The sequence below is a fragment of the Leopardus geoffroyi genome, chromosome B1 (genome assembly GCF_018350155.1).
Source record: "Leopardus geoffroyi isolate Oge1 chromosome B1, O.geoffroyi_Oge1_pat1.0, whole genome shotgun sequence".
Classification (NCBI taxonomy): Eukaryota; Metazoa; Chordata; class Mammalia; order Carnivora; family Felidae; genus Leopardus; species Leopardus geoffroyi.
The window spans coordinates 77514983-77538572 of NC_059327.1; the positions used below are offsets into that span (position 1 = coordinate 77514983).

The window sequence follows — 23590 nt, forward strand, 5'->3', positions numbered from 1 at the left end:
AAGTTAACTGAACTAATTTGAAAATCTACCATTTTCTGTATATTTCAATGGGACTGAAGATTCAAGAAAGAATAATAATGACTTAGGGACAAGTGGAGCACTCATTAATAATAAATCTGATCAGGTAGAGTATCTTTCAGTATGTCTTTCTCAAGAGAGTTGAGTCTTTCTCAAAGAATTGTTTCTTCTGCAACTGGTGGAAGATAAAGGTCTCTTGACACCCTAACATCCCATTTTTAATGAAAACATGTCCTACCTAATGAGGAAGATCAACACCCTCTGAAATTAAGAGCAAGTCCATGTACTCCCAGTAACAGCCTGGGGCACATAAAGCCTGAACTTCAATCCACTAGGGTTGCTTTGTCTTTATTTATAGCTAGCTTATGGCGGTAACTTGTTTCCTACCTTGCAGTTAGCTTCATTTCATTAATGTTAGAAGTGTGATGGGAATACAGAAGGAAAGACAAATAAGTGTTCTGGGACATGGTGACTCAGGGTATTAGAAAACCTGTGCTTAACTAGACAAATAAGATGCCATTAGAGTGAAATTTTTACTGAAATCTAGTTCACCACATAATAAAGATAAGGAAACTTAGCCATGAGGATATAAGCAACAGAAAGGACAATAGAATCAGTTGGAAATCAGGTAAGGGGTTGTTAACAATGCAGGGACAGGTTCCAGCACTAATTAGCATGAATTGCCCAACTCTTTGTGAGACTTCTGGAAGATTTCTGTTCAATACGAATAGACCCTTGTGAGGGAAGCTGTATATAAACTACTTACAATTCCCCTGAAGATGCCTTGGAAAATACTTATTTCTAAGGGAGACACATAATATTTTTAGGTAGACCATAAAAATATTGGCTCCACAAAAGAAATTTCCTTGGACAATACATGAAGAAATACAATCTTATAAATATATGATTTCCTTTTGCCAGATTTCTCTACATTTGATTTGCAGAGCAAAACCAAAATTGAATACCTCTGAATTTTCAAATTTAAGGAAGTGAAGTTCTTCAATATACCTTTGAATTCTAACTTCAAAGATTACCATACATTAACATGCTCTTTTTATGACAATAGTGATAAATGTGAGTGCATTCTAAATGTTAATTTTCCACCAAGGAAATTAATTTTCTCTGCACTTATTTATTAGAGCTATTTTTGTTGTTGTTGTTTATAATATTTGGTGCATTTGGAGGTATGACAACTGTATTTCTGTAAACGCATTCTGTAACTTAGGCAAGTGAGCCCAGACTTCTTCCCCTAGTTTTGTGACCATTCGGGAGTTTCTTGTGTGTTATATGACAGTTTGTATTTAGGCTATTCTGATCAATTGAATAATAAAATGAGAAGATTATAAAGTAATGATAGAATCCCTCACTGCATTTCACATCCAAGTTGAAACGACCCTGCCATTTCACCTTAATGTTTGTAAAATATTTTGCTTAAGTGGATGAACTGTGGTCTGCTTCTGTTAGGATCTTTCATTAATAGGGAATCATTGAACAATGCAATTAATAGTCCTAATTTGGAGATTTAAATATATAACCATGGGCCAGATAGAAGAGATCAAAGAAAATTGTGATTGATTAGTGTATTGTGGCCCTAATCTTGATGACATACAAATAAATTCTAGAATTTTAAATGGGGTTTTGCAAAGCTGACTGTATACTCAAGCCTTTCATATTTTCCCTTGACTGTATGATTTGGTCATACTAGTGATACCTCAGTTGTTTGGCCACTGCATGTGACCACATGAGTGACAGATAGACTAATGGATCCTATTAAGTCAGTCATTTATTTACTATTTATTAAGTATCAACTGTATGCCAAATGTAAAACTCTGCCACAGAGTCTTCCCTCAGAGACCCTAGTTTTTTGATGGGCAAAATGTTTTCAAATCCTAAGAATTTCTTAAAATTTTTTTTAATGTTTATTTATTTTTGAGAGTGAGAGAGACAGAGCACGAACAGGGGAGGGGCAGAGAGAGAGAGAGGGAGACATAGAATCTGAAGCAGGCTTCAGGCTCTGAGCTGTCAGCACAGAGCCCAACGTGGGGCTCAAACTCACAACTGCAAGATCATGACCTGAGCCGAAGTTGGACATTCAACCGACTGAGCCACCCAGGTGCTCCTAAAACCCTAAAAATTTCTATAATATTTATATAACATTTGAACTGGCAATTCAATGTCTAGACATTTATAATAAGAAAAGAATTGGATAGGTTCACAAATATGAATGTTCAAAGATTTTCATCCTTGTTTATAAATACCAAAAAAGTGGAAGCAACCCAATATCCAGCAAAAGAAATTGCTAAATAAACCATCAGTATGTTAAATCCATATAATGGAATGCTTTGTAAAGGGTCAAAATGACAGTGTACATCTTTGTACATTTACAAATAAAGAAATTTATGATATTAAGTAAAAAAAAAATGAGCTAAAGGGTTCGTGTACATATATGTGCAAATAAACAGAGAAGGTATGAAATATAGTACATATGTTAATTATGACAAATACAGTTAGTATAAAATATTTATAAGGAGTTTAGTTCTTGAGGTCCCACTACTTGGATTCAAATCCTGGCTCCACCCATTTCTAGCTGGGATGATTTGAACTATATACTACTTAACCGTTTAATGTCTTAGTTTCTTCATTTGTAAAAGAATATATATATATATATATATATATATAATGGAATATTACTTGGTGATCAAAAAGAATGAAATCTTGCCACTTGCAACAACGTGGATGGAGCTAGAGTGTATTATGCTAAACATAAGAAGTCAGAGAAAGACAAATATATAATTTCACTCATATGTGGAATTTAAGAAACACAACAGATGAACATAAGGAAGGGAAGGAAAAATGAGATAAAACAGAGAGGGAAGCAAACTATATGAAACTCTTAAATACAGAGAACAAACTGAGGTTGCTGGAGGGGAGATTAGTGTGGGGGGATGGGTTAAATGAGTGATAGGCATTAAGGAGGGCACTTGTTAGGATGAGCACTGGGTGTCATATGTAAGTTATGATTCAATGGGTTCTACTCCTAAACCAATAATACACTGTATGTTAACTAACTTGAATTTAAATAAATAAATAAATAAATAAATAAATAAATAAATAAATAAAAAATAAAATGGGTGTAGTAATAATAAAAACCCAGTATCTTGTTGTGAGCATTAAATGCAGCAAGACAGACAGAACTTAGAATAGTGCCTGGCCCTTAAGAAGCATTTAAGGTTTTACAAATATGACTAAAATAATAAGGTGGTGACTTAGGGCTAATTTTTATTTTCTTCCTTTTGCTTATGTACATTTGCTAAAATTTCTACATGATACCCAGTTTTTGATTCAGCTGACTTGGTTAAATCTCGCTAAGTCATGATAGGAAACATGTTACTTAAAATCTCTTGGGAAAGAGAGAATAAATAGATAATGATGTTTGTTCACTTTTCTGAATTTTGTTTTCATTCAGAAAGCAAATGTTCCTGTTTGTTATCCATGCTCAGAGCCAGCAAAATTTGGTATTATTTTTGTCTTAATTCAATAAATATTATATATTTATTATGTAATAACATAATTACATAAAAATATATTTTTTCAATAATATTTATAGAGGGCCTACGGCATGCTTCTAACTCTGCAGAATGCTGAGGGTCCAACATGCATAGTCTCTACTGATAGGAGACAAGTGGTTTTTTTCTCTGTGATTAACATCCAATATTATAACATTGTTCTTGAGCGTTTGTATTACAAAATAGGGATTAGAAATCACTCAAGGCTTTATCTTTACATTCTGGGAACAGATTGTTGGTCTCACCATATGCCGTCCCCATCAACTTTGGCTTGCCCTTACAACCCATGACCACCTCTTCCATGGGACTTCCGAAAGAACATGGTGAGTCTCATTCGTAAGTGTTAATAATAACGCAATGACTTTCATTTCACATTCATTTAAAATGCAGTGTCAAACAGCTAGTATTTCCTTTAAATACTGTGTCAAAATATAAAGAGATTTCAGAAACAAATACTAATTCATTTTCAGCTCTTTTATTTGAACTTGAGAGATTGGATTTTTTTAATGTTTCTGTATTTTTGAGAGAGAGAGACAGAGAGAGAGAGAGAGAGAGAGAGAGAGAGAGAGAGAGAGAGAGAGAGAATGAGTAGGGGAGGGGCAGAGAGAGAGAGGCACAGAATCCAAAACAGGCTTCAGGCTTTGAGCTATCAGCACAGAGCCTGACGCGGGGCTTGAACTCAGGAATGGCGAGATCGTGACCTAGGCTGAAGTTGGATGCTGAACTGACTGAGCCACTCAGGCGCCCCAGATTGGATGTTTTTAATGTGTGTGAATATTGAAGGTTTTAGGAAATTATAAGCATAAATTTCTTATACTTTTATAAATTCCTCTATCCTTGAGTTATTGTTGTTTTAAAAGAATACATAATTCTTCAAAAGAAAATATAGATGATTCTTTAAAGTCCCTTAAGGGTGATTGAAAAGCTATCTCTCTGGAACTTGGTGACTTGCTTAAAGACAGACCTAGGGGGCTATTGATCCAAAGAAACTGTTTTGTAGTTTTCCTCTTTTTAAACTTGTTACTCATGTTCTTGAGCTTCAGGCTGTCATTAAGAGAAAACTCTTCTTGTAGAGTGGGACTTTGATTGATTTTGAAAATTTGCAGAAGAAGCTTCTCCTTGCATTCTTAAGACATTCTTGCATAAAATTTCCTTTATCCAACTACAATTTTGCCAGCGTTTCTCTGCTTTGATTATTATAAGGAATTCAAGCATCAAATGGAGGCTCAAGCACCACATTTTCATTAATCCAACCAATATTCACCAATACTTTTAATATTTGTGAATATAATGTCAGAATCTTGAACACATGCTGTTTAAAGTTGAACACACGTCTGTTTAAAATTTTTGAATGTTGAATTGATCCATAGCTTAAATTCTTTTAAGGCTTGATCAGGTAGTTTGAGGTCCCAGGTAGTGTAAACAATGTGTGGATCTCAACTGAGTCTAGAATATGTATATGAAGAAGTAAATGCTGTCAAAAATTCTTCATAAAGCATAGGATCTAATAGGTGGAATAGTATAATCTTGAAATCTGATAACTGTGAAGGCTGAGGTTTTGCAGCCCTTAGCTACCTTATAAGTGAAAGTTCTATGATATTTAGAGTTTATTCAGAATCATACTAAGCATTGATAAAAATCTGTTTTCAAATACCATCAAACTCAGATAAATCATATGTTTTTTTCCTTTTTAGAGCCACCTCTTAGTTCATTGAAGGGTTCAGTAATTCTCATGGCTTTACTCTGAATGTAGAAATTTAAGTCTTTTTCCATCTACATGAAACGTACTCCATAGGAGTTTGACCACTGTTGTTTTTTTTTTTTAGTGCTAAAGAAAAGACAAAATATTTCTAAAATGTTTATTGACAGACTCAATTACTAGCTACAGATTATTATGAAATTGTGAGTCAAAGGCCTGCAGAATGGGCAGTCACCTACAGGATGTGCTTTGAGGTTTGCTAAAGGTTCTGTCCATGCAAAAATGTTCTGCTGACATATTTGGAATATTTAGTAATAGATCCATAATAACTTCATGGGAGATGAAGGCTCCTTGTCTTATCACAGTGACTGGCACATATTAGGCATTAATAAATATTTGTTGAATGAATGAATGAATGAATGAATGAAGACAAATTAAAAGAAGCCACCCAAATGGAATATTTTTCTATATGTATCTGTGTATCTCTTTCTGCATTATAGGCTAAAAGAAAAAGATGAATTTGGGGAAATAAAATACAAAAACAACAATGAATATATACCTGCAAAAAAAAGGGCACTGGACACTTTTCTTTTATGGTTCTGGTTTACACTGATTATGTGTAGACTGCAGAGATAGCATAAAAATAAGTAAAATGTTATGCATTTCATTTATATGCTTTAAAAGCAAATTGTTGGGCAGATTATTAGTTTTATGATATAAGTCTCTCAATACTCATATAACTTCATGGGGAGTTGGAAGGTTAAACATGCTGAAAGTATAAAAATTTTCAATAAAATATTATTTCCAAATGCTACAGTGTAGTTCTTCTTTTTTCCTTAAAATGAAATGTATTTTTAATAAAATAAGAGTGGAAATTTCACCAGTGCTTTGTTTTAAATGAATTTTTGTTTTATTTTGCTTTGTTTTCAGCCAAACAACTCTTTTATAATAGCAATTTTATTATTATTATTATTATTATTATTATTATTATTATTATTTTTGGTAAGGTAAGAAATATCTGAAAGTTTGTGGCCAGGACTTACTTAACTATCAGAGAAGTGTGAAAAATGTTGATTTTTTTTTTAGATGTGACCTAGGTGTGATCCTGGCTTTGTGTCTTGGGTGAAAAATAATCAATACTTTATGAATACTTTTTAAAATTCATGTTAATTTTTTAGTTCATTTTACAGCTTTAGTCTACAAATTTGTCCAACAAAGCTTTTTCTGGACATCAGTATTAACACTGTTTAGTAAGTTACAGCTTCACTGAATGTCTGAAACAGTCGCTGAGGTCTCTTTAATAAGAGGATGTAGCTTAAATTGTGGAGAATGCAGATCTTGCGGTTTTCTCAGAGGTGTATGATAATTTACTGGGCCCTTAAATTAAAATTGCCCAATTCTTTTTTAGAATAAATAAATAATTTTTTTTTTATTTAAATTCAAGTTAGTTAACATCCAGCATAGTGTTGGCTTCAGGAGTAGAACCCAGTGATTCATCTCTTACATTTGACACCCAGTGCTCCTCCCTAAAAGTGCCCTCCTTAATACCCCTTACCCATTTAACCCATCTCCGCCCCCGCCCCGCCCCGCCACCTCTGCTCCAGCAACCCTCAGTTTGTTCTCTGTATTTAAGAGTCTCTTATGGCTTGCCTCCCTCTCTGTTTTTATCTTATTTTTTCCTTCCTTTAAATTATTCTTATTAAAGGGAAAAGGAAAGGGAATTAGAACATGGGAGTTAAGACAAAGTCAAGATTTCTATTCATTTGACTTACATATATTATTATGTATGACACATAATAATTATATGTTATATATATAGAAATATATATACTTTATACTACTTGAAGCCTTGCCTTTTAAAGTGGTACAATAGTCCCCCTTTATCTATGGGGAATACATTCCAAGACCTTCAGTGGGTGCCTGAAACTTGAGATAGTACCGAACCCTATATATATTATGTGTGTTCCTATACACACGTACCTATGGTAAAGTTTAATTTATAAATTAGGCCCAGTAAGAGATTAGCAATAACTAATAATAAAATAGAACAGTTATAAGAATATACTGTAATAAAAGTTACATGGATGTGGTCTGTCTCTCAAAATATTTTATTGTACTACACCCACCTTCTTCCCATGATGATGTGAAATGACAAAATATCTATTGATGAGATGAAGTGAGGTGAATGACATAGACATTATGACAGCATTAGGCTTCTATTTACCTTCTGACAATGTGTCAGAAGGAGGATCATCTGCTTCTGGATCTTAGTTGACTGTGGGTAACTGAAACCATAGAAAGTGAAACTGCAGGTAAGGGGGCTACGGGATAGCACAGTAGTGAAGGCACTGAAGTTGTTCTAGTCATTCTAATGAGATTAGAATTCTTGCTCTGCCAGTTTCTAGTTGGAAACCTCATCCAAGTGACTTAATCACTCTATGAGTCAGTTTCCTCATTGATTACATGGGGGAATAATAGCAATACCAACCTCAAAATTTTTAGATTATATTTATAACATGTATACCATACATCCTGGTGCTTAATAAAATTGAGCTGTGACTATTAATTTCAGTTCCCTAGATGTAAATAGTAAAGCATATATCCTAAAGGATTTATTACTAGAAGCACAAGACCTACCTCTTAACCACACACTCAACCCTATCACAGCATGGAACTCAGGAAGTGAGTTTTATTGTTAATGTATAAACACAATCACTGTGACCTTTCCTGAATTCAACTATTTTTGTCATTATCATTGCTAGCATCCTGCTCTAGACCTTGAATCTGCCTGTTTACTTGCTATTTCAATGAATTTGGTAGGTCACGCTGAAATTGATATTCTTCAAGCACCCCTTTCACCAGGCATTTCAGAGCTTTACCTCCATCTTTATGATTCTAAGGGAATAGGCCCATGGTAGGAGGTACCCCAGTTCTCTGGGCTTTAGTTTCGTCATCTGTAATCTTCAAGGAAAGAATGAAACTATCTTCAATGAAAAGAACAAAAGGCTAGAATATTTCCCTTACCTGTAGGGTTGCTTCTCAGATATTAAAATCTCTGTACATAATCACTGATTGGAGAGAAGTGGACCAACTCCAGCCTTTGCTCTTAGCAAGATTTCTTACCTTACCCTACTTGGTAAATTCACAGCCTTGGGACCCTTGGGATGAATCTCATTAAGTATGACCTTTAACTCTGTCTACATCAGTGTCCACAAGACACCTAGGACTTCCAGGTTGCCTCTTATCACCAAAGTCCCACTCCCTTTCTCTCTAATTCTGTATGCCTTCTTTTGTGACCTTATCCCTTATCCTTTTTGCTCCTAGAAACTGTTTATTCTCCTTCCTGAAATCATAGCCAGTAACCAGCAAAAGCCCTAAATCTTTCTCTTCTGCTAAGTGTTCCCTTCAGCTCTTGGTCTCACTAAAATCCGTGCTCTGTCCCTAGCCCTGAGGACATTTCTTTCCTGCTGTTGTCTCAAGTGGTGATGATTCTCTCTCCCACACCTCGCCTGTCTGGGATTGGAGATGGAGTAGTGACCTTATTACTTATGCTGTTTCCAGACCATTGTCGCTTCCTATTCTCTAACATGAATCCATCTTTGAATCCCATGTCATCAAATGATATCCTCCATTATCTCTTCTTCTTACAGTAATCTATTGATTTGCATCCATTTTCTCATATCTTAAAGAATTTAGACCCTGGGCCCTTGTGACTTTCTCAAGCACCAGTCTTGTAATAACTGTGATGTGGGTGTCCAAATAAATAAGCTCTCTGACTCATTGGCTTCTGCATTCCTTGAGCCCTTTTCCTTAAATGATTTTGCTTTCCATCATACTACATATATTCTCTAATAGTTATACCTTTGAAATATTTCCAAAACCTGACATTGAAGAGCACTACTATTCACCAGATCACCTTCTAAACTCTAACAATATTTTTAAATCCCACTAAGAGTCTTGGGACCCTAGTGAAAATAGAGGCCTGGCATTAAATTTTTGAATTTCTTCTCTAGCTACACTCATTCCCTTGATAATTTTATCCAAGCTGTGGCTTTAAATATCATTTATGTGCTGATGACTCCAAACATATCTCCAGCCTGGTTATTCTCTTGAACTCCATCTCACATTCAACTGCTTAATCAGCATGTCTACCTGAATTTTTAACAGGCATTTCAAACCTATCATGTCCAACTCAGGAACTCCGTAGGTGGTGTTCTCTTTGTCTAGAAAGCTCCTTTCCTTAGATATCATAGGCATCACCTTTTGGCCACTTCTGGGCATTGTCCAAATGCCTCCTTACCAGTAAGGCCATTCCTGGCCAGTTTATTATAGCAGCAACCATACTTGCCAGCCCTGTTATGTCACTTGCTTTACTTTGACCTCTAGCATTTGAGATCTCAGGACACGTTGCTTCTTTCATTTATCTGACTTTGTGTGCCTCCTCCTGCTAGAATGTAAAATCCATGAAGACAGATAGTATTGACTGATTTATTCACTACTAAATCCCTTGGATCCAGAATCATTCTTGGCACATAGGAAGTACTCACTATGAGTGAAGATACCATTTTATTTTCTAAGAGTGGTACCAATTTGCATATTTATTTTTTTCTGTTTAATGAAGAAATTTATCTAATTTATTAGAATGAATAGTTCCACCCATGGAGCTTAAATATGCTGTTTTCATTTTGAATAAAAAATAAAGCTGAAAAAAATACAGCTCTATATGTGTGTGCGTGTGTGTGTGTGTGTGTGTGTGCGTGTGTGTGTGCATATGAGTTTCTGAGAACATGGTGAACAACTATGCGAGGAAAGACTTTTGGGTACAGAACACCTAAAAATGCTAGTTAAATATTAAAAGATAAGATTAAAAACCTGGCTGAACGAGCAGGAAAGCATAAAAATAGTAAAACCAGAAAATATAAGAAAGTCTGATTCCACAAGGTTTTTATATTATTTAGAGTAGTTTGTTTTTAGGGCTCATACCTATTCCTGGTAGCTTACAACTCTCCTAGTTAAAACAAACAAGCAACAAAAAATTTGTATCACTTCTGTCCCTTTTCCTTTCAATCAATCATAGATATATAGATATACACACACACACACACACACACACATATACACATGTATATATATATACACACACACTCATATTAGATCTCAGGAATCCAGAATTAGATTAATAGATTAATTTTTTTTGTCATGATGCATTCTCATCACTTGTTCATGGGTTGCCCTCTTTTATTTCATTTATTTAATAATATTGATAGCAACTGATATCTACTTATTTGCCCTTGCCAAATCCTGTCTCTTTGCTTCCACCCTAGATTCCTAGATTTGGAGTGTTATTAAATTCTTGATACTAATCTTTCGTTGTATTGTGACTGGTCTTTTCACTTCCTTTAAGGGTGTCTTTGATAAACAAATGATATTGATTTAAATATGGCAAAATTGAACAAAAATATTACCCTCTTTGGGGCAATAAAATGAAATGCTGTAGGTTTGCTCTCCCCCAATCTTGAATTTCTTACTCTCATTGTCCACTATTCCAGTTTTGTCTTTTTTTAACTGTAATCTCACAAGCTATGCCATAATTGTCATTATTTTATAAAAAGATGATGTTTGTTTAGATTTGCCTGTCCCAAGGTAGATATCAAGAATTGCAAAAAAAACTTACAAATTTTCCAAATGAACTGCAGATGGACATGATATGTCTTTCCTTTTATTTAGGGCTTTATAAAGTCTCAATAATATTTTATAGTTTTCTGCATTTTTTAAAGATTTATTTCTGTGCATTTGATGTTTTTGATGCTATTTTAAATGCTATTTAAAATTTTATTTCAGTCCTACCCCAGTTTCTGCAACCTAGAAATACGGTTAATCTTTTTATATGGACCTTACATTTTATAGACTTTATAAATTGACATAATTTCTAGTAGTTAATCTGGTATATCTGTTGATCCTTCTAGATTTTCTAAGTATATAATCATGCTATCCATGAATGATGACAGTTTATGTTCTTTTCTTCCTATTCTGGGTCTTTTATTTATTTCTTCTTACCTTATGGCATTTGTTAGCCCCCCTGAACAATGTAACACAGAAATGGTGAACAGCTTTCTCATTTTCTATCTCAGAAGGAATTATTATATATATTAGCATTAAGTATAATGTATAGTATTTGTCAAAGCCTGTCTATATTAAAGAAGTTCCTACTTAGGGAAGAGGTTTCATCATGAGTCAATGTTGAGTTTTATGAGATGATTTTATTTTTATCTCAAGATGATTATATGATTCTCTCCTTTGTTCTCTTAATGTAGTGAAATATGCTCATTGATGTTCAGATGTGAAGCTAATCTTCAACCTTGGAATAAACCAAACTTGAATTTAATTTGCTAATATTCTGTTGGGGATTTTTAAACTTATTTTGAAAAGAGAAATGACCTGTAATTTTCCTTGTTTATAATGTTCCTGTCAGGATTTGGTGTTGAGGTAATGAACATTATACAATAAGTTGAAAACTATTCCCACTTTTTGTTCATTTGTCTGGAAGACTTTGTGTAAGATTGTGCTATTTTTTTTTCTTAAATGTTGGGGGAAAATCACTAATGATGCCACTTGGCCTGGAGATTTCTTTATATGGGATTTTAAAATCATAGATTAAATGTCTTTAATAAGATTGGAACTGATGAAATTATTTTAATCTTCTGCCAGTTTTTATAAGTTATGTTTATAGTAATACGTCCAAGTTGTCAAAAGTATTGCCACAAAGTTGTCCATAATAACATTTGTACTGATGTCTCCTTTTTAATTTTCTATATTAATTATTTAGGTTTTCTCTCTCTCCCTCCTTTCCTTCCTTTTTCTATTGGGTCAGTTGTGCTGAATGTCTGTCAACTTTATTTATTTATTTTTTTAAAGAAACAACTTTAGGCTTAATTGGTTTTCTTTATAGTGCATTGCTTTCTATTACATGAATTTCTAGTAATCATTATATTTTCCTGCTCTCCATGTTGGTCAGCTCTGAGTGAGTGCTTCCTTTGAGATCTTAATGTTTGTTATTTGATTTTACTTCAGCATTTACTCATTACAATGAAAATTGTCTAAATACTATATATATGGTATTATTATCAATTACTGTGATGGAATCTTCTCTCAATAAAATGGATGAGTTTAAGGAAGGCAGCACATACCCTCTAAAAATAGCCAGTAGAAGGGCACCTGGGTGGCTTAGTTGGTTAAGCATCTGACTCTTGATCTCAGCTCAGGTCTTGATCTCAGGGTCGCAAGTTCAAGCCCCACATTGGGCTTCTCTCTGAGCATGAAGCCTACTTAAAAAAAAATAGCCAATAGAATGGTAGACATATGGGAACTCAAAAAATGCTTTATAAATAGCTTTTGTCCCCCGCGAAGATAACTGAAAATAAACAAAACCTTTCTGTTAGACTCCTTTTGTATTGAGATCAATAGCCAAATGTTAGGTTTCATTTTTTTTCAGTTATAAAAATACATACAACTATATTAAAGAACAATTTGGAAAAAAGAAAAAAAAAAACTTGTCAATTAATGCCACCACCCTCTCACAGCTGTGCTTAACAACTTAGTTTATTTCCTTTCAATTTTGTTCCTTTGCATCTTTTTAAAACCTAGTGGCAATACTTAAATTTTTTTTCTAGTTAAGTCTAATGTAATAGTTTTCTTTCATTAATTGGACATAAGTATCCATTTCATTTTCTCTCAATGAATACAAGGAATTCTCCCCCATGTACCAGTGCAGCTAAATCTCCAGCTTCTTCACTTGCTCATCAGAGGTTATTCAGGTACTAGTCAGCTTGGGTTGCTAAAACAAAATGCCATAGACTTGGTGGCTTAAACAACAGAAATATTTTCTCACAGTTCTGGAGGCTGAAAGCCTGAGATCAGGGTACCTACGTGGTTGGGTTCTGATGAGAGCTGTCTTCCTGGCTTGCAAACAGCTGCCTTCTACCTGTTTTGTCACATGGCCTTTTCTGAGAGGGCACATTCAGAGAGAGAGAGAGAGCTCTCTGGTCTCTTCTTATAGGGGCATTATGCATGAGAGTCCCACCCTCATGACCTCATCATGCATGAGAGTCCCACCCTCATGACCTCATCTAAACTTAATTGCCAAAGGCTCCATCTCCCAACTACCATCACCTTGAGGGGTAGGCTTTCAACATAAGAATTTGGGAGGAACAGAATTCAGTCCACAGCACTCAGTACTAGAGGAGAAAAAACCATGTTCTTTGTTCCTGCCTTTTGACAGTATGTGAAGCCGGCTGAAGATAGGAAGGGAGGAGGGTAGAGAGGTATTTTCAACTCGTTTTGGAAGTGGAAAATAGAATTTTTAAAATAATACCTTCTTTTTTTTAACATCACAAATAAGATTTTTTTTTATTTGTCACCATTAAATGTCTGAATTTTAAACAGATACTTGGACTGGTGGCTCATATCCATCAGCTCGTTCAACGTGAGCACCGTTCTCATCCCCAGTAGTGTTTCCAGAACTACTACCTTCACTGTGAAGCTCCATGAGCTTTCCCAATTCAGACTTGGTCGTCTTCAGCATTTTTACTTTTCTCACAAAGATATCATGGGGTGGATAAATAAAGTGACGAGTCTTTTCAATGTCTTTTCTGATGCTGTCTAGAATCAATTTATTGACCAATTCTTTCAAGTCATTTGTCTCCACTTTTTGGGTCATGATTTTTGTCATCTTTTTCTGAATCTGGAGGACCTGTTGGTGCTGAGCATAAGAGGTCTTCCAAATCTGGTGGTTGTCGTTGTTGTTGTTGTTGTTGTTGTTGTTGTTTTTTAAGTAAAACCAACACAAACAGATGAAACAAATAACCATCGGTAGTCTTGACATCAGCGTGAGCTTCAATCATGTTCTGCACTTTTTTGACCATGAAGCACATTTTGTCATGGGTAAGGTCCATGCCATGGAAAGATGCCCTGGACATCCTCAGTAATTAGCTTCAATTTTCTAAATACAACTTCCTTATTCTGCAGATCAGCAAGGCTCACTTTAAAAACATGACCCTTGAGGACATCAGATGCGATTTTGGTTCCATGTGTTCTGGTAACTAGTGTTTTCCTAATATTTCTTATATTGAGCATATCTGGTGCTCTCATATTATACCAATCTTTCTTAGAAAATGGATCAACCACTTTCTTCTTGGCTCCCTTTTTGCTGCCTTTCATAAGATGCTTGCTCTTGCCCCCAAATAATAAATTCTATACATTCTAAGCAGATTTAGTTTTATTCAGGAATCCACTATATTACAACAGGTGCAGTGAGAGGGACACAATGCTGGCCTTGTGTACATTTAGACCATTGCTACCTGCCTTTTTGATTCTGTGATCCCCTATCTCCCCCAATTCTACTGTAATAATCAACTACCTTCTCATAAATACTTTCATTTGTTGATACAATGTCAGTTATTATTTTATACCTAGGAAATTCCAAAAGTTATTTGAAAAAAGCTGAAATTTAAGATATTTAAAATATTTTTATTAATTTTTTGCCACAATGGCTACTAAAAACATTAACTGAAAGATAGATGTTTTAACAAAGTAATAGAATAAATTTGTTTTTAGTAAACTAATAACATAATTCGTATCACTCCTTACTGGTAACTTTCTTTTTATATGTTGTATTCTTGATTCTCATGGGATTTTCAGGCAAAGTTCATCTAACTTTTCCCATCACTGGTATGAAGAAACTAAATATTAAAAAGTATGTAAGTAGCTCAAATTTCAAGTATTAGTTTTCTGATTCCCAGTTCTCATTCCATTTTATTGTATTGCTTTATATAGGTTCATATTGTCTTATATGTATCTATGAATATTTTGCTCTTTAAATATAAAATTGGGATATTTTGTTCAAAGCTTTTATTTTTTTAAGTAAGCTCTACACCCAAAGTGGGGCTTGAACTTGCGACCAAGAGTAGCATGCTCTACTGAGTGAGCCAACCAGGTGCCCCTAAAATTGAGATATTTTAAGGCTATATTTCATGACAAAACAGAGTAATTCAATATAGGATGGGCTTATAAAGTGAGTATTTTGTAGTACATAAAATGTTACGAACTAAAGGGTAGTGTAAATTTGTGTAATTTTTGAGTTTTTCTCCATCTGATACTATGTGGTCTAAATATGGTGTTTCTCACTACTGTACATATTTTTTAGAATTACATTTTCAATTAGTCTTCCAAGTTTATCAATAATATTGTTGCATCATATATAATTTTAGAGTGTTAGCCTTTATATTGAATTATAAATTAGTTTCTATTGCTGTTTAAGTATATAATAATATATTAGGAAATACAGCTTTTTTGCATTATTCCCCACTGCTCACATTAATAGACATTTTGTAAAAACACAAGTGTTTTGTCTGAAAATTCACCTTGCCTCATCATTTTTAGGAAAATGTAAAAAGTATTTTTAATGTACCAAATTCTAAACAATCAAAAATTTTCATGCTGGGAAAAATGCATCCTATGATATTAGAAGTGTTCAGCAAATCTCTAAGAGATATTTGAGGAATGTGAAAAAGCTCTTTTTATTCCATTACAAGAATTCCTGTGTCTTGAATCCAGGTATTTCTCTGTTCATTTATATACTCTGTCAGGAAGAGGAAAACCCAACAGGGTTTAGCTAATTTTAGCTAAGCTAATTTCTGAAATTTCAAGAGATTGAATATATCATCTATAAATATTGATGGTAGCAGGAAGATACATTCCACAGTGGATTACAGATATTTCTTATGCAAAATAATCTTGAAATAAAACATTTAAGCATTATAAGCATGTAATTCATTTATATACCCTGAAGCAAGATTGAAAGGGGATCATTAGACCAATGATGTTAATAAAAATAAAATGCGAGATGTACTTATAATTTAAATTTTCTGGATGAAGTGCCAGGGTGGCTCAGTTGGTTAAGCATTCAACTCTTGATTTTGACTAAGGTCATGATCTCACAGTTTGTGAGTTCGAGCCCTGTGTCAGGCTCTCCACTTGAGATTCTCTCTTTCCCTCTCTCTGTGTCCTCCCCATCTCTAAAAAATAAACTTAAAAAAAATAGATTTGCTAGTAATCACATAAAACAAGAGAAACAGATGAAACAAATTTTAAACACACTGAATTTAACCTAATATATATAAAATTCATCATTTAATACGTAATCAGTATGAAAAATTATTAGTATCATATTTTACATTCCTTTTTTTTCTTACAAATTCTTTAAAATCTGGCATATAATTTAACATACAGCACATCACAATTCATACTAGCCACATTTCAAGGCGCTCATAGCCACACTTTACCATACTGAGAACACAGGATTAGGATTTGGGCCTCCAGTGGATGTTGATCACTCATTTTTGTGATCATGCTTGGCACATAGTAAATGGACAGTAAATGTTTAAAGAAAAGAAGAAAAAAAGATAGCAAAGAAAGGTCATAGAAGTTTGTTGCCTGATTGGAGTATATATATCCACTTATTAGATGGATGAGCTTGGTAAGGGTATTTAGCCTTCCTAACCTCAGTGTTCTTTTGTAGGAATGAGACATTTGTATATGCCCTTCAATATTACTGCGAGATAATTAAATGAGGGTATCAAAGGTAGAGCAACTACTTGGTTTCCTTCCATCCCGTTTCCCTTCTGGAATCTGAATTGTCCTATATTAGATAACTTAATCTATTCATATCCACTTTTATTAGATTTCATAAATTGCCCCACCAAACATTACATTGTTTTCAGTTAAAGTGAATGGAATGGAAGGAACTAGAATCAGAGTAGGAGGTTCTTGGCATTTAGATTATAGCCAAGGACAATTATGTTAAATTGCTTAGCATGCTGTGGAATTAATTGCCCATGATCTTAATTATAAATATTTAATATTTAATTTATAAAACATCCTTTAAACATGCAGGTCTACATTCAGATATATGAACATTTTGGTAAATAAGCTTCAGTCAGGTAGACAGTTTAAAATGTTAATGCAATGATCACTTCAGATCTTCTTATTTCCCTTCTGTTCAGACCTGAACTGCTCAGGGACTTGAAGCAAGAAATAGAAGCATCATCTGTTTTGTTTTGTTTTGTTTTGTTTTGTTTTGTTTTGTTTTGTTTCCTTTCCTCCATTCACACATTCACATACACAATATAAAATACATGTAGAGGTGTGCAGAAAACATACACCTATGGTACTGGGCTGGCCTCATGGGCATGTGACCCTGAAGTCACACAGGACTCTGCCCCTTAGAAAGGGATCAGCTCTTGGGGATTAATGCTCTCTGGTCATTGTCTTAAACTTCTAAGTAATTTACCTTTAAATTTGTGGTTTGTAAGTAAGTCTAATAGGATAATGGAACATGCAAGGGAAGCTTGGGGCCTTAATTCCCAATTGGTCCCACCTCCTCCTCCCTATTTATACCCCAGGGATGGAGTCTTGACCACCCGCTCCCTCCCGGGTTCCAGCTCAGCGACTGCAGACACATGCCTTCTGTCCTGTTTGTGTTTGCAGAGCAAGGAGGGTCTGGTGAATGAGTGCAGCCTGCACACCTGAAGATCTGCACTGGCCCAGCAACAATAAATTGACAACAATAAATTGCAAGTCAAAACCACCATGACAGACTGAAAGACAGCAATGAGCAAATAGAAATCTGTTATGATGTGATGAATAATTTTAAAGTTAAACCTGTGTTAGCAGTACCCAGATCATAAAATAGAACGTTGTCAGCACTCAGTAGTTACCCCCACTCCCACCTTTTCTCCTCCCATTTGGAACACTCTTGTTCACCCCCCAGTGTTAACCACCAGCTTTAGTTTTGTGGTAACAATTCCATGTTTTTCTCTGTAGGTTTACCACCCAGACTGATAGAGAATTATTGGTGCCTATTTAAAAAACACTACATAAATTATATTATACTATCTATAGTTTCTGTGCCCTACCTGTTTTGCTCAACACTGCTTACAAAATTTTTCCATGCTGTTACAGATTACTGTATTTTGTTCATTTTCACTAATGTATGGTGTACCATTTTAAGAATACATAATGCAGCATTTAGTCTATTCTTGATGGACATTTAAGTTGTTTTCACTTTAGGGCTGTATCAGCGCTACTGTGCATGTCTCCTGTTGTATGTCTGCAAGAGGTTCTCTATATATCAAGGAGAGAGTATTCTGGTTCATGGGCTACGTATACTTTAAACTTCTCAATAATGCCAGACTATTCCAAGATTGGCACTAATTCACATTCCCACTTGCAGAGAATGAAGTCCCATTGTTTCACAGCCTCTTCACTTGAAATTGTTAAAATTGTAAATTTGTGCCAATCAGTTGGGATTCAGTGTTTAAAATTTTTTAATTTGCATTTTTCTGATTATTCATGAGGTTGAACCTCATCATATGCTTCTTAGCCATTTGGATTTCCTCTTTTTTTAAAAGTTTATTTATTTTGAGACAGAGAGAAAGAGACAGAGAGAGAGAGAGAGAGCATACGCATAAGTGGGGGAGGGGCAGAGAGAGGGAGAGAGAATCTCAAGCAGGCTCTGCACACAGAGCCTGACATGGGGCTCGGACTCACAAACCTTGAGATCATGAGCTGAGCTGAAATCAAGAGTTGGATGCTTAAACCAACTGAGCCACCCAGGTACCCCTGGATTTCCTCTTTAAAAAAATCTTGTTCAGTTATTTTTTTCCATTTTTCTTTTGATTTGTTGCTTTTTTTCTTATTGAGTTAAAACATTTCTCATAAAATCTCATAAACTGCATCTTTGTGCACTGCATGTGTTAGACAAAGTCCATGGCTTGTCTTTATAAACTGTTTTATGGTGTCTTGCTAAATAGAAATTGAATTTATCAGTGTTACCTTATGACTATTTCTTTTTGTATCTTATTTGAAAACTTTAGTGTAAAACCTTTGCTACCTAAAGGTCATTAATGTCCATTGATGTCTTCTAAGTTATTATGGTTTTATGTTTATATTTAGTTTTTAAGCTTTTTGGAGTCTGTTTTGTGCAAAGTGTGAGAGAAGGGTCCAGTTTCATTCCCTCCCCATTCTTCTCACCCTCCTCTGCCATAGTGACACTCACTTGTCCTAGACATATTTACTGAAAAGGCTCTCTTTACCCAGTGGTCTTCTGGGCCACCTCTGTCATATACTAAATGTCCACATATGCATAGATCTGTTGCTCTGTCTTATTCTGTTCTACTGTTCTGTTTGTCTAGTCTTAGAAGAGTACCACGTGCTTCTAATTACCATATGTTTATAATAAATCTTTTGTCTAGATTTTTAGCTATTTGTGACAGGAGACCATTCCCATAGTAGTTACTATTTCAAAAGTAGAAGACATATTTTCTTTATATGTAACTGTGAGTCTCTCCCATGGACAATAATGGAGTTTGTATATATCTATTTATTCTTCCTTCCTCTATCTGTTATCCACCAATGATTTTATTAGATGTGTTTTTTCTCTTAGTGTGTAGGTATACACTAAGAATATACATGATAATGATTTCACTCATATGTGGAATTTAAGAAACAAAACAAATGGGCAAAGGGAAAAAAGAGAGAGAGAGAGGCAAACCAAGAAACAGACTTTTAACTATGGAGAACAAACTGATGGTTGCAAGAGGGAAGGTGGGTAGGGGGAAGGGTAAATGGGTGATGGGGATTAAGGAACACACTTGCTCTGATGAGCACTGGGTGTTGTAAGGAAGTGTTAAATCACTACATTGTACTCTTAAAACTAATATTATAGTGTATATTAACTAACGAATTTAAAGTAAAACTAAAAAAAAAGAGTATACATGGTAAAGTATATATGTTAGTCCTACTTTAAATATGCCTATTTTTGTACCAAGTGATTTACTAATTCCAAATGAGAATTTTCCCCTTTAACTATAAAAGATGTTGAAATCAGCATTTACCAACTTACATCATTTACCAACTTCTTTTCCTTCTTAAAATTTCTGTTAGTTATTTATTGATTCTGTCATCTAGGCCAGGGTGATACTCTTATGTCAAGCTCATTTTTCTTGAGGATTTTGTACACATTTCTCTACTGCCTTGTAGTTTGCAGCTTTGCTTTTTATAGTCATATTGTTCTTTTTGCCTGCCTATTTTTTTATTTCTGAATTCTCGTGATATTTCTGAGATATGTTTTGGCAAGCATTATACTGTGATGATTTTTTTTCATGACATAAAATATGTCCTTCAATTTGAAGGTTCTAATCTTATTTCATTTCAATGATTATTTCTTAAATTATGTATTTAATGTATTTTTATTCTATTACTTTGTTTCTTTTCTTCTTTTGCCTGTTTCCTATGTCTATCATTTTTCTTATAATCCCTTTAAGCTTTCTTTATTATGTTTCATGTTCACTGCTATCAATCCTATTTCCAGTGCCCCATACTCTGTCTTCATTTCTGCAAATGATTTAATTTTTTCCATTTACTTCTTTTTGGGCTTCTTCAACTCAAGCAGTGATCTCTATCGTCTCGCTATATTTTTCTTCAGTTTTTATATCTTTTTATTGAGAATTCTTTATATAGAGGCAATTACCTTTTTTCCTCCAAAAACCTTCTTAGGCAATGCGTTTGGTTAAAAAGTTTATCTTATTTGTGGCAATATTTTTCTTTTTTTTCCCCTTGGCAACATTTTTTCTCGTGGTATTCATGTGTCATTTTAAAAAATGCCTTTTACATTTTATTTGTTTCTGCAATATATATTATGATTATGATTATGATTATTTACTTTTAATGGAGTGTGTTCTTCCTGGACTAGCCATTTGTAGGAGGTTTGCATATAGGAATGGACAGGACAATGTTCCTGATTAATGGAAAACACCTTTTTTTTTTAAGTTTATTTTTGAGAGAGATAGAGTGAGTGAGTGCAGGGACGAGCAGAGAGAGAGGGAGAGAGAGAGAGAATCCTAAGCAGACTCCACACTTTCAGAGAAGAGCCATATGGGGGGCTTGATCTCATGAACTGTGAGACCATGACCTGAGTCAAGGTCAAGAGTTAGATGCTTAACCAACTAAGCCACACAGGTTCCCTGATGGAAAACACCTTTAATGATGCAGATCGGTGGTATGCATGAGTTGTTTTAGCCTTTGCTTCTCCCCAACCATTTTATTTCCACTCTGAAGGACAACTCACAGTGCTGAATGTCTCTCCTTACCCTTTGCTTCAACTGGAGGTTGAGTCCTGAAAATATGCCTCATCTATATGATTCCTCATCCAGTCCCAACTTCCCCACTTTTTGAGATCTTGAGATAATGTGGCCCAGGGCACTTCTGCTATCAGTATAGACCCCTTATTTTTCATTTTTCCCCCAAAGGGATTTGCTCTTCAAGATGTGGCTACTTATTTTAGAGATCTATCCTCTGTATTACCTGAGATCTACAATGGTGGCATCTTTAATTCCATCTTCTTTCACATCCATTTAACTTTCATTTTTTAAATTAAAAAATTTTTTTCACGTTTATTCATTTTTGAGAGACAGAGACAACAGAGTGTGAGCAGGGGAGGGGCAGAAAGAGAGGGAGACAGAATCTGAAGCGGGCTCTAGGCTCAAACTGATTGTGAGATCATGACCTGAGACGAAGTCGATCACTCAACCACTGGGCCGCCCAGGCTTTCATTTATATTTGGAAGTTCTGTCTTTATAGCATGCTTCTAGGTTTTAGATGGTTTCTTATTTCATTGAAGGAATTTGTTTTTCTGGTGTTTAATTTTTATTATTGATTTTGGACTATTTCCAAGAGAAGAAGGGGGAAAGATTGTATTTTTATTCCACAATTATAAGCCAGAAGGTGTGATACTATTTTGAGGAACTCAAGCAAATGCCAATAAGCAAGTCTCCCTGAAAGAATTATAATTCATACATTAATCTTTAATGCAGAGCATATTATTATCTATCTGTATTTTATGTTAAATGATAGTCTAATAACCTCCTCAAAAGTTACTGATAAGATATAAAATTTCAAATAACACTTTAATAGGGTTTATTGGTTTGTTAGTGCTGCTGTAACAAATTAAATTTATTGTCTCACAGTTCTGGAGCTGGATGTCTGAAACCAAGGTGATGGCAGGGTCATGCTCCTTCGGCAATCTTGAGGGGGGGTCCTTTCTTAGCTTTTCAAGTTTGTAATAGCCCTAGATGCTCATTGTCTTGTGGCATAGACATGTGCCAGTCTCTGCTTCTGATTTTATATTTTCTTCCTATATGTCTCTGTGTTTTTCCTCTTCTTATAAGGACATGAGTCATATTGGATTAAGGGCCCACTCTACTTCAATGTGACTTCTTCTTAATTTAATGAATTATATCTGCAGTGACCCTTATTTACCAAAAAAAGGTCACATTCTGAAGTACTAGGCATTAGGAGTCTACATATCTTTTTGGGGAACACAATTCAGTTTAGAACATAAGAGGTTGTATCTTTTGGAAGATAATGGATTAACTGATTATTCTAACTTACTATTTTCCTTTTAACAGATACACAAGGTTTTTGTGAAACAGCTCTAAAGTATTCTTAAAAAAAACACAAACATTTTGCTTTTTATGACAGTTATATTGAACCATTGAGACATACTGATTTCTTTATTTTAGTACCATGTTTACATTTTATCATTTCTAAATTGGGAAGAAGGTGTTTGGAGACCTAGCAGTGATTAATATCTCAGGAGATATAAATTTAGTCCAACATTACTTAGTTATCTACCCATGGACAGGTAAAATGTGTTACCATGTAGCCAAGGAAATATGGACATTGGAATTGCATCTCTTTTTAGTTTGTAGATAAAGGAAATCTATTAAACTTTGATTTTAATAATTTGACAATTCTGATGAAGCATTTATTTCACTTACTGAGGTGAAGGAATATTTATATACAGCATCCCTTTTGAAATAATAAAATATGTTAGATAAATTATGCTCTAAAAATATATGAAAAAAATCACTGAAGGACTAAAAAGACAGTGGGGAATGCCACACGTCAGTTTTTCTTTAACTGTCTGTAATTAGAGTGGGAAGCAGAATATTGGAGTGCCAAACCGAAGCCTAGTAAATCCTAATTTGGATAAACAATAAAAGAAATATATACTTTGAAATCAGTGAAGATAAAGAAGACCAAACAAAAAAAAATTATTTTTAAAAGTCAGGGAGGGAGGGAGGGAGGAAGGAAGGAAAGAAGGAAGGAAGGAAGGAAGGAAGGAAGGAAGGAAGGAAGGGAGAAAGAAAGAAAGAAAGAAAGAAAGAAAGAAAGAAAGAAAGAAAAACTC

The 23590-nt window shown here is 34.5% G+C and overlaps 1 protein-coding gene and 1 pseudogene across 3 annotated transcripts in view; one reads left to right on the top strand and one right to left on the bottom strand.

The window, feature by feature from the left end:
* IQCM (IQ motif containing M) overlaps nucleotides 1-23590 on the top strand; it is a 468312-nt gene that overhangs the window by 128304 nt on the left and 316418 nt on the right. For all 3 annotated transcript variants that reach the window (XM_045466083.1, XM_045466099.1, XM_045466092.1), the window contains exon 7: nucleotides 3816-3907. In XM_045466083.1, the coding sequence (XP_045322039.1) occupies nucleotides 3816-3907 (92 nt within the window). The remainder of the gene's footprint in view (nucleotides 1-3815; nucleotides 3908-23590) is intronic.
* LOC123591615 lies at nucleotides 13667-14520 on the bottom strand (annotated as a pseudogene).